The sequence below is a fragment of the Ruditapes philippinarum genome, unplaced genomic scaffold (assembly GCF_026571515.1).
Source record: "Ruditapes philippinarum isolate M1 unplaced genomic scaffold, ASM2657151v2 ctg3_1_1_1_1, whole genome shotgun sequence".
Lineage (NCBI taxonomy): Eukaryota > Metazoa > Mollusca > Bivalvia > Venerida > Veneridae > Ruditapes > Ruditapes philippinarum.
The window spans coordinates 551713-563871 of record NW_026858508.1 but is presented as its reverse complement, the minus strand read 5'-3'; the positions used below and the strand labels follow the sequence as shown (position 1 = coordinate 563871).

The following is a 12159-nucleotide window of genomic DNA, read 5'->3' as shown; positions in this document are numbered from 1 at the left end:
ATAAAAAATTTTGGGCAAATGTTGCCGAAAAAGGAGTTTTTTTTATGGGGGTTTCATACGGGAGGCCCCCCCTTTGGGGTTTTCCCAAAATCATAAATGTTTTTGTTGCTTACAGGGATTTCTTTACATAAATGTTAACAACGGGATTAAATTTTTTTAAAATTTTAAAATTTAAACACAAAAAGAAAAAAATTTCATTTGAAAAAATTTAAAAAATCACAAAAGGGCTTTTTTTAAGGTTTGATTTTTCTTTTTTTTTTGGAAAAAAAAAAAATTGAAAAAGTTAAACCTGTAATGACGGGGTTGTAACGGGAGAGTGATCTACAGCATTTCAAAAATATTGGTTCAAATATATTTTTAAAAAAACAATTTTTCCCCCTTCACTTCAACTAGCTCAAAATGACAATTTGGTGAGTTTAAAAATTTCTGGCTTTTTCTCTTTTCCAAAAAGAAAACAGTTTGGGGGGGGAAAAATTAAAAACAACCTAAAAAAAGGAAATTTAAAAAATTAATTTTTTAATTTAAATAAAAAGGGGTTTGTGACTCAAAAAAGTTTTGAAAAATTTTCCCAATTTCTGTTTTTAAAATGAAAAATTGACAAGTAATACTTTTTAATAGGTTTTTTAATTTTTTTGGGGTTTTAGGGTTTTCGGGTAAGAAAAAATTGTTTTTTAAAGAAGAAATTTAAGAACTACTTCTTTTTAAGCCTTTACAAATGTTTTTTTTAAAAAAAATAAAAATTTTTGAATCCCAATACTTTCAAAAACTTTTTTTTTTGAATTACCCAAAAAAACCTTTTTTGCCCCCAATATAAAAAAAAAAGAAAATTTTCTTTTTTTCCCCCCCCAAAACCCCATTTTCCCTAGTTTTTTTTAAAAAATTACAATTTTTTAAAAACCCAAAAAAAATGAATTTAAAGGGGATTGACAAAGTCCCTTTTAAAAAAAACAAAAAAACAGAAAAAAATTTATTAAAAAAAAAAAAATGCATCTTTGATATTTACTAAAATGTGAAATTATTTTAAACTTACTTTTAAAATCTATAAACGGGTCCCACTCGGGGACTCTCTTTTGGGAAAAGTAGGGTTGTTGGTGAGGAAAATGAAAAACTTTTTGATACAGAGTTTAATACAGTTTTTTTCTGAAAAAAAACAATTTAACGGGAAATTTTTATAATTTTCCTTTTCTTAAGTTAAACCCAACAATTTTTTAAAAATTAAAGGGCCAACCCTTTTTTTTTTTTCTGGGTTTTTTTTTATAGGGAAAATTTAATGTACCACATGTACCTTGAGTGGGGAAAAAAAATTTTTAAATAAAAAACATATCAAAAATTTCCCTTAAAAGTTTTTAGTCGTTTTTTTAAAACATAAAATTTTTAGCTTGAGTATTACAAAAGATTGGAAGCTCTTTTTAAACCACTCTTTTGGGTTTTAAACATTTTGTTTCCCCAAAAAGGTTTGTTTTTTAAAAAAAAGGGTTTAAAACTTACACGAGTTACATTATGCAAAAAATATATATCAAATTTTGTTACATTTATATTTAAAATTTTTTGGGGTTTAAAAGGAACATACCAAATCTTAGAAATTTTCCTTTTCCTTTGTATGGATAGAGAAAGCATCAAAAGGGAAGTTAAAATTTTGTCCAGGAGTTTTTGTTTTCACCAATGTTTCAACTATCTTGTTTTTTAAACTTGAAAGCTTTAGTTATAAATTTCTTTAGCCTAAAATTTTCATAAAAATTTTCCAACATAATGTTCTAAAAAAATTTTAATTTGCTTTTAAATTTATGGGGTGTCAAGACTTAAATTTATGAATGGTTAGGGTCCATTCATTTTTTTGGGTTGTTGAATAAAAAATAAAAAGGGAAACAGCCCTTTTAAAAAAATTTATAAATTAACTTGTTTTAAAATTTTTATATCAAATGAGTCAATGAACCTCTCATTTTCACGTCAAAAAGCATAATGTTTATATAAAATAAAAATAGGGAACTAACAAAATTTACTGGGGAAAAAATTTTAGTTTTAAATTGCATACAATTATGTTTTAATTTATTTACAGGGAAAAAACCGGTTAAAAATAAATTTACAACTTCATGTGGGAAAAACCAAAAAATTCATTGTAAAGTAGAGAGGCTGGGTTTTAGTTTAGATCCCAAAGTTTAACTCTTAAGATACAAATTTATATTCAAACTGTGACATTTCTTTTTAAAGGTTTTAACTTTTTCTTTATATCAAATAAAATTGCGACCCAAATCACCACACATCCCTTAAAATTTTAAAAATTTTAAATTAAAAACAATTTTTTTAAAAGAAAACACGATGGTTTAAAAAAAAAAAATGTTAGTAAAAAAGTAGTAAAATTTAAACCAAATTTGAACCTTTTCCCACTCTATATAAATTTATCTGGGTGAATCATTTTCTTCTTTGAAATTTATCAAATTTCTGGATTTTCCCTCATAAACTTATCCACTTCTCTAAAAATGTATTATCCCCCCTTTGCCCTTTTCCATTCATCTCCCTAAAAGGGTCGCGCTCGACCTCGCTGCAAAACATTACTTTACCTTCCCCAACTTTTGTTTTTTTTAACATTTCTGAAATTTTAAAATTTACTTTTTTTTGGTTAAGAAAAATTCTTTAATTTAAATTTCGTTTTTTTTTTCTTAAAAAAGGCCTTCTGTCTCGGATCACACTCCCAAATCTTTAAATTACCTCATTTTGCAAACATTTCTAAAAATTAAAAATTACATTTTTATCCTTGCATTTCTTAAACATTAAAATTAAAAATCTTGAAATTTATTATAATTGTCTGTCCCCTATTTCCTTTTTTTAAACGACTATTCTTTTTATACTTTAAAACACACATAAAATGCTTTTAAAACTAAAATCTAATTGCAGTTAAAAACACAAATTTAATTTTAAGTCAAATTAAAAAAATAACATCAAAAATGAACAGAAGGTGTCTAAGGTTGGCATGTTGCTTTATGACCATACATAAAAAATTATTGTATCATATAATAATTTAGCGTAGCACAAAGGTAAACAAACCCTTTTGTGGCCGCCAGTAAGACTTGAATCATTATTTGTCTGTCTAGAGGGCTCTTCTATTAATTCTTAGTAAAACTCATTTGTCATATGGGCTGTGGCCTGAACTGCCTGGGTGTTCTGTTATATACCAAACTCTTTTTAAAACTTTTAAAATAAAACAGAAACTCTTTGTTTCAACTATGTTGCTGGTGGTGGTAGTTCTTTTTGTAGTTTACCCCACTGATCATGGCAGTAAGCCATTTTGAAATTACCAGAGCACAGTTCAACCACCACATTATTCCTGGGCAGTCTGAGTCAAGCAGTTTACCAGTAATAGATACTTTCTCTTACTGATATACTTCTGTACATGTCAAAGCAAAGGTACAATGTGAATGACTGTAGAAAGTATTTCATGATCAATCACAACAAAATTGGCATGTACCATCCCCAAATCAACCCTTGGATGCTCTGGATTCACAGTCCAGCACTATATTAATTGAGCTAACTGGACGCGGCCTGTACATATGCTGTTCTGTCTTCATAGTTTAAGTACTGTTTTCTCCTCAACTTTCAAAACAATTTAGGAAATTATACGTTTTGTTTTTCAGAAAGGGTAATTGAAATCTTCTATAACTATATATATATTCTAGTTTACCTGTGTATGTGTTGACAGTTCATCTCTCTGTTCTGTAATGACCTTAAAACATAATGCCGTCTGCTGAAGAGAATCCAAGGTCACATGATCTGTTTCTGCCAGGTGTTGAACAATACTTGTCCTTATCTAAAGATGAAAAAACATTTTATTTTCTCTCTTTTCCATTTGTTTTTGGAAAGCTCTAGAAGATGGATGGATGTACAGACAGGAAAAAGGGGATGGAAGTACCAGCATTTCTTTGTTTATATGTGGATATTATGAAATTAACTAACTCAATAAATGCCAGCATTTACATACTATTAAAAAAAAAATGTGACAGAAGTACCCTATCTGTTCTGTGTATTTTAAATTTAAAATAAAATTTTTTTTTAAATCCTTATTGTTTTTTAAAAATTTTACCAAAAAATGGGGCCTTTGGAAAAATAATTAAATTGCCCTTTTTAAAAATTTTTCCTTTTTTTTAAATAAAAAAAAAATTTTTTTTTTTTTTAAAAAAAAATTTCTTTTTTGCCCTGTAAAAGACCAAAGGATTTTTTGGCGGCAAATAATTTAATAAAAAAACCCTCGTCTGCTCCTTTTACTGAATGTAAAAAAAATTTTTTTGGGGTCCTGTTTGACTTTTTAAAAATTTTTGACTGGTAAACATTCTTTAAAGTTTTAATATTAAATGTTTATTTTAAAGTTTCAATATTTTTGGGGGGAATAATGGAGTGGAAAACGGGTAAAATTTTTAACTTTTTGGGGAATGAATATTCTTGGTTCCATGGTAAAGTGTAAAAATAGTAGAAATTTGGGTATTTCATCCTATTTTTGTTTTGAAAAATTATAAAAAAAAGTGGTATTTAACTCTATTTACTATTTTTTTTCCATTAAAACACATTGTTTTTAATAAACGCTTCAGAACTTTATTGCCATTGTGCAACAAGGTGCATGCTTTTTAAGGAACAAATAAACAAGATAATATTTAGTTTATTTGTGGGCATCTTTCTATTCTATATCAGATGACAGCTGGTTATGGTTTACAAATTGATCAAATTAACAAACATGATAATAAAAAACGTGGCAGTTTTGTATCTATAGTCATTTTCCCTGCAAGAACATTATAAATGTAGAATAATTTACCTCCGTATTTTTCTGTTTTTCATCAGATTTATCTGGATTCGAATTCTGAGCAGACGACTCTGGGTTTAGCGCAGACTGTGTTGATGTTGTCAAAATATTGTCATCAATCTTACTGGACTCCTTCTATTAAAGAAAGTGTAAAATATCAGTTATACTTAAAAATTTATTAATTTTAAAATTAAAGTGACAGCATATTCATTTTTTATAAACAAAGCAAAAAAAATAAGGTAAAAATAAATCTGTCTCAATTTATCAATGACACTTTTCTTGTTTCATCAAATACATTATAAAAGAATCTTTGATGTAACAAAAATCCTACTTTCTTTTCTAGGATATTTAAGAACAGTATGGCCTTCAGATAAGAAAATTTTAAAATCAGATAAATCTAGGACCAGAACCAGGTGAAAGCTTAACTTGAAAATTATAATGTTTTATTGAGCTATGACAAATTTATACAGTCAAAACAAGCTTATATATATAGAGTGGTTGGACCAATGCTTGACCTAAAATTTTTTTTTTTTAGAATATCTGAAAATGTCTCGAGTTATCTCCAATTTAGGTCACTGGTGCTTTTATTTACATCTTTCACCATTTTATCCTGGTGTGGTTCACTGCTGGTAAAGTCACATGACAATGCTAATAGCAGACGAACAACCATATATAATCCGCAACATATAAATTATTAAAATCTTTTAACACTTGAGTTCTGGGGCTGTAAAATTTAAACTAAAAGTTGGGTACTTGTAAATGTATGAACCTAATTTGGTTGTTACAATTTATTCAATATGTTTTCTTCATAAGATAAAAAAGAGATTTTATTCGAAAAACAATCCTGCATCATGTAGTATTGTACGCCGAGCTATGGTACAATTTCACGCAAACCACTCTTGTTTATCCACACTATCTATATAGCTCTAGCCATGCACATCATTATGTGATTAGCTAATTTTACACAATGGCTATTTAAAACAATATTATCGGTCTTGAAAATAGACATATAACATTGAGGTTTGTTGACGTTGATTTGAATTTGCCATATCAAATTTAGTATTTTTACGCCGAGCGTTGATCCACCCACTCTAGAGACAAACCTCTGTATTTAACACTGATGCCATGGCAACAATAAGCTGTTTAAATTCCTGCTGTTGCCCGGCCTGTTTCATTTCAAACAATAAACTGCTATCATCTGAAGCCAGAGCTCGAACATCATCCAAATCCTGCTGTGGTTTAGGCTTCACCTGTTATCAACATGAACATAAATTTTGATAACTTCATTGTAATTTGAAAAGCTTTGAAGTTACTACAATTTAAAAAGACATATTCTTTTGATTAGTTAAGACACTCTCAGAAAGGTGATCAACATGTAAAGGAAGCATTTACTTACGATGATTAACAATTTTTTTGGTATTTTTAAGCTGCAATGTAAAACAACTTCACATAGTAAAATTAAGATTATAATAATGCCATTACAAAACTCAAAAGTTTTTGGGTTTTCACCCTGGAGAAGTTTACAGCAACAAATATTTGAAAATCAGGATTAAGTACTTATAATACTAAAACACCAACCTGTGCTTCAAGAGTTGTCTCTATAAATTCTCCAATAGTGTTTGAAATCCTGACAACAATATCATGTTTATAGTTCATCTCCTCCCTGCCGAGCGGGAACTTTGAAGGTGCCGTAAATGGGTCGGTTCCATAGTAAAGTAGCTGAATGTTCGAGCCCCCTCTTACACGAGTCCAAAATCTGTACAGGAGACCTTCACCTTGAAATTGCTCTTCTCCAGGGTTCACCCAACCCTTACATTGGATTTTGAATAGTGTATTCAGTGCATAACCTGTTTTTTAAAGACACTTTAGTTGGGTTTTTTTGGAAAAATTTTAAATTACAAAAATTGAAATAAGTAGTGATACAATCTATAGGAAACACCAGATATGGCCAATATAAAGTTTAATATTTTTCTAATTTGTTTAGAATTAATGGTCAAGCTTATTAATAATACAGTGTTTATCAGGTCTTCGCATGTTTAAATAAACAAAAAATCTTAATTATGAAACAATTTTATTTATATTAATTACAGTGCAGTCTGCTTTTTGAGCTAACTATTACTGGTGTCATATAAAGTAATATGGCTGTGCTCCAAGTAGTGCTCAAACCCATAATCCTTGGTTTAGTGTGCTGATGCTAGTCCAGACAAGATACTATTTACATCTTGAACATTTATATCAATAAATATCATACCAAATAAGGCACATGTCATATGCAACTTACAAGTTTAGGCTATACAATAAGTGTGTTGGATCAAAGTCCATAAAAAGATTGTTAATTATTGGCCTGTTTCAGGTAGTATAGAACAGTTATTGCTAGTTTACTGACCCATTTCAGGAAGTACACAAATGTATAGAACAGTTACCCAATTTTACTGACCTGTTTCGGGCAATATAGAACAGTTACCACCATAAGGAGGTAGGTTGGTTTCAAATGAGTATTCTGTGAAAGAGGCAGTGTGACCATACACCTTTATGTCCAGTCTAAGATGATACAAATTCCCACCTACCATGATACCTGGCTTGAAAGTCAGCCAAGCACTTGTAATATCTGAAAATATATATGAGCCGCGTCACAACAAAACCAACATAATGGGTTTGCGACCAGCATGGATCCAGACCAGCCTGCGCATCCGCGCAGTCTGATCAATTGATCCATGCTGTTCGCTTACAAACCCTATAGCAAGTAGAGAAACTGATAGCGAACAGCATGGATCCTGATCAGACTGTGCGTATGCGCAGGCTGGTCTGGATCCATGCTGGTCGAAAACCAATTATGTTGGTTTTGTCTTGACGCGGCTCATGTGTTAAATCATACTTGAAATATAAAAATAATGTTTCATTTTTGCACTTTCTGAGATATGCTTGCTTGAGGACTTTGAAAACATGAACATTTTGTATTGTTTGAATCTTGAATCAGATGTGATGCTTAAAATTCTAGTCTAAATTTATTGTAAGTACACTTTATATCTGATGAAAATTGCTTTTTTAACAAAATGACATTACAATGGGATCTTTTTCATATTTCAAAAGAAAATTCTTTACCTGTGGTTACCATAGTTTCAAGCTGTAGCGGAAGTCTTTCACTTCCTGTCTGAATATAGAAAGACCAGGAATAGTCAATCTTGTCCCAGCTTTGACAACTCTCACATATACCTTGTACAGTAAACTCACTTGAGGGATTTACCTTAGCTTTACAATTTTGAACACATCTGAAAACAAAATTAAACATAACTTAAGCAAGTTTTATTCAGTCATAAAAAATATTTATTAAAAAGTTTTAAAAAAAAACACTGATATAAGATCAAAAAAATTTTCATTTTTTTACTTCAGAAAAAAATAATAATAATTTTTTAATTTTTATTTTCAAACAAATTATTATAAATTAATCAGTAATTTTAAATCAAACAGCGTTTTATAGACAAAAATAATGCAAAACAATTTTTTTAGTGTGATAACCCTCGCTGAAAATATTAGAACTTTTTTATTGAAAAAATTATAACAATTTTCTCATATAAATAAACCCCAGATAAATTTACCCTTTTGGCCCCTTTTTTTTCAAAATTTTTTTAAATTTAGAAAAAATTTTATAACCCTTTTTTTAAAATGGGATTCAATTTTACCTAAACAGAACCCAATTTTTTAATATCATTTTTAAACCCACTTTTTTTTTTTAAAAAACTGGTGGATCACCATCAACTACATGTACTTCTTGTTAAAAATGGTTTTTTTTTGTTTAAACCTTTTCAAAAAGTCGGGGAAAAATTTACTGATGTTGGGGCAAGAAAAAACCCCCCGACAACCAAAACACCACTTGCATTTCTAGACGAAACCCTTTCCCGTTCCAAAAACACCCTTTTCCCAATCATCCTCTGTAATTTTTAAAATAAAGTTTTCTGAAAACTTGAAAGTCGTCTGCTAAAGACTCACAAAAATTTTTTTTTGTCTTTGCACAAACCCCTTCAATTTGGAAAAATGAGGAATTTTTTTTTAATTTTTTAAATATCTGGAATCAAATGAATGTTTTCAATCCCTCTAAGGCAAAAACTTTGTCAAAACTAAACCACTCGAACATTTTCCCCCCCTTTTTATTGGGAAACAACCAATGGTGAGGGTTCCCCTTTAATGTAGGTGAAAATCTTCCGTGTATAGGCCTGGTATTATACCAATCATTGTTACATTCCCAGTTGATATTTTATAAAGACCAATGTCCAATTTCCTTGGGCTCAAAAATATACCTCAAATTTGTAACTTGAGCAATATCAATATCATACGCCTAAAATGTGGGGGTCAAGGTATGTGTTCCCCTTCAATGGACCTTGTCAGAAATATTCCAGTGGTAAACTGGTCCACTTTAGCCTCGCAGTTTTAATAACAGCTAACTTTCTAATATTATTCCAATCAGAAACCAGCCTTTTTTGGCATTTCAATTGTTTTGTCCTCCTTGAAAACTGACCTCCGGATAGAACAACTGATCCATTGACAACAGCTAAACTGCTGACTGTTGCAGTGTACTTCATTTAAAGCATCTATTTTAACAGGTAAACACCTTCTCAGTGTACATGGACTATAATTATCGTTTTCGTTTCTTTCAATTTTTTAATGAAGGAAGATTCTGATGAACTGTTCCTCATACAGTTTTCTGATCCCATTTCAACCAATGGGCTTCCATCACCCATATCCCATGTGAAACAAGTATCTGTACCAGAATGTGTAAGGTCCAAGGTGAATTCCATAACTTTGTAAGACTTAAGTGGGCCGTTATTTGATAACTTAAGTGGTAAAACAATATCATACATTATAACTATCAATGTAACATTTTCAAAATACAGTTGATTAAAGGCTGTAACAGTAACTAGGTAGGTTCCCTCAGAATTAAACTTGTGAGAAACAATGCCACTCTCTATCACTGTTACATTGCCATTTCCAAAATTTATTTTATATCGGATATTGTTTCCACTGTTGAGTGAAGCATTGAAAATTACAGGTCTTTGAACAGGGAAAATATTCATACTTCTACCATGTCCATAATGAAGAATATTATATTTAGAGCTTTGCTCGTAAAATCGTTGAACTGATAATCCTATTATCTCTTCTAAAACCCAAATTGTTTCATAAACAGTTGCAGTGGAAACGTTGTTTCTTACTACAAACATAACATCATACTTTCCTGGTAGCTCAAATGTAAAATCACTGATAATAGTTTTATTTCTTATTAAAGTTGAATACAAATTTCCAGTGTAGTTTATGCCTGACCCAAACCAGTAAATATATTCTACATTTGAACCTTTTCCAATGAAAAATTCAAAATTAACAGTGTCTCCAATTTCAACAGAATTTCTATCAGCTGTGATTTTGATATTTTCTATAACAGCTTGAATGAAGGTATCAGCTTCCATGTACTGATATGAGATCCTATTGCTACAGTTAACTGCTATTTCAGTCCATCCAAACAATTCTCCATCTGTGTGTATGGTCACGATCATCGGACTATCTTCCTTAATCTCATATGCATACTCTGTAACTGTCCAAGTATTGTGGAGTTCAACGTCACATGTGACCGCGGTGGGTGGTGAAAATATTTCTTGTGTCCAGATTTCTATCTTGACCTCATTTGGAGGTGAGGGTGTTATTTGATGTACTTTAAGCTTTAAATTTTTCACTGGATACTGGACATACACTGGACCAATACTATCATACCACTCAGATATAGCATTGGTTAGTTTTACACCGATGGTAATTTCATCAGGACTACTGAACATTTTCTGAATGACAAATTCTGTGCTACCTCTCTTGGTATTATTTTGAGAGATGATATCTTTATTTCCATTCCCATAATTTAATTCCAAGTCTATGTTGCTCCCTGTTTTAGTCAGCACAATAATGTTTAGATATTCTCCAGGAATGATGACAAATTTTTCAACTATTATTTCAACCCCTGTTACAACCTCCTCTGAAACAATGACCTTTGTCAAGGTCATAGAGCTCACTAAATTTGATACCCTAACACTCATGTTAAAAAGTCCAACAGAATATATATGGTCAACACTAACTGCATCCTCAAATTCATGCACATATTCTAGAACATGATTACCCTCTCCAAAGTTCCAGTAAATATTCACATTATTATATAACTTTTCTGTGCTTACAATAAATCTTACATGCCCTGAGAAAAGTAGGTCAAGGTCAGATACATCCAAGGTCAGGGAGGTCAACATGTCTTGAATGATGACTGTAGAATAAACAGTTTCTGAGCTTATTGTATTTGAAACAGTCACAACTAGTGTGTAGTTTCCAGGAGATAAATACCTAAAAAAATATTTTTAAATCGAATCAACAAGATGGAAACCAGGAAATTTTAAGTAACAAAATTGTCAAATTACAAAAAAAATATTGAAATGATTCTTATTTCCGCTTTAATGAAACTGACTAAAACATCAAGATTAGTGATATACAACTTGTATTGTTAAAATATTTTCTGCACATTTTATTAGTTTACATAAGTTATTTATAAAAGCAAGTCATTTTGTCATTTTGGCTTGAACAAAACTATAGGAAATTGAAATAAAAGTGATTGAAAAAGACATGCAACATTTAAAAATCCTGATCCACACACAGATGTAGAAGTAGATACAAACTCTGCCATATTTTCTCCTAGATTTGACTTAAATGTTAAACATTTCATGTTTTGTCTACCATTATAACAATACACATCACACGTCTTATGATGGATTGTATTAGGGGTACCCCTGACCAAGTGGTTAAGGATGATGACTTTATATCATTGTCCTTAATGATTTTTTTTCCCCTATTTTTTTTTTTTTTTAAGGGGGGGATCCCTAACTTAAAAGAACTTTGTAAAATTTCTAAACTCAGGTGCCAACTTGTGCAAGAAATAATACAAATAGGGGTGCCTGAGGTCTTCCTCCACCGGGAAGACAGGACTGCAAAAAAAATGACAATTTAAGTGTCAGTGTAATTTAAAACCAAGAAGCAGGATGAAATGTGTTGTCTTAAGACGTACTTGTGTTCTATACTTTGTTGGTGCTGAAATGACAACATTTCTTCAGAGTTAACAACACTGGAATGACCATCACCATACTGTATAGCATAACTGACATGTGAGCCTCTCTCTATAGCAACCAACATTGAAACCAAGGAATCAACAGGGTAAGCCAATTTTGACTGGATTATTCTTACATTATTCACTGGGTCCTGGTTATCGTCACCAATTACTGGAAAACATAATTATCATCCAAATTTAAGTGCATTAAACTGATAATATGCTTAACACACTAATAAAAGTACACTTGTCA

At 30.6% G+C, this 12159-nt stretch overlaps 1 protein-coding gene across 1 annotated transcript in view; it reads right to left on the bottom strand.

Annotated features, from left to right (window-relative positions):
• LOC132753437 (uncharacterized) overlaps positions 1 to 12159 on the bottom strand; it is a 45650-nt gene that overhangs the window by 16356 nt on the left and 17135 nt on the right. The window contains exons 15-23 of the mRNA XM_060743912.1: positions 11868 to 12078; positions 9406 to 11152; positions 8636 to 8715; positions 7889 to 8055; positions 7224 to 7394; positions 6365 to 6633; positions 5890 to 6036; positions 4799 to 4921; positions 3677 to 3802 (exon numbers count right to left, since the gene is read on the bottom strand). Coding sequence (XP_060599895.1) covers positions 3677 to 3802; positions 4799 to 4921; positions 5890 to 6036; positions 6365 to 6633; positions 7224 to 7394; positions 7889 to 8055; positions 8636 to 8715; positions 9406 to 11152; positions 11868 to 12078 — 3041 coding nt within the window. The remainder of the gene's footprint in view (positions 1 to 3676; positions 3803 to 4798; positions 4922 to 5889; positions 6037 to 6364; positions 6634 to 7223; positions 7395 to 7888; positions 8056 to 8635; positions 8716 to 9405; positions 11153 to 11867; positions 12079 to 12159) is intronic.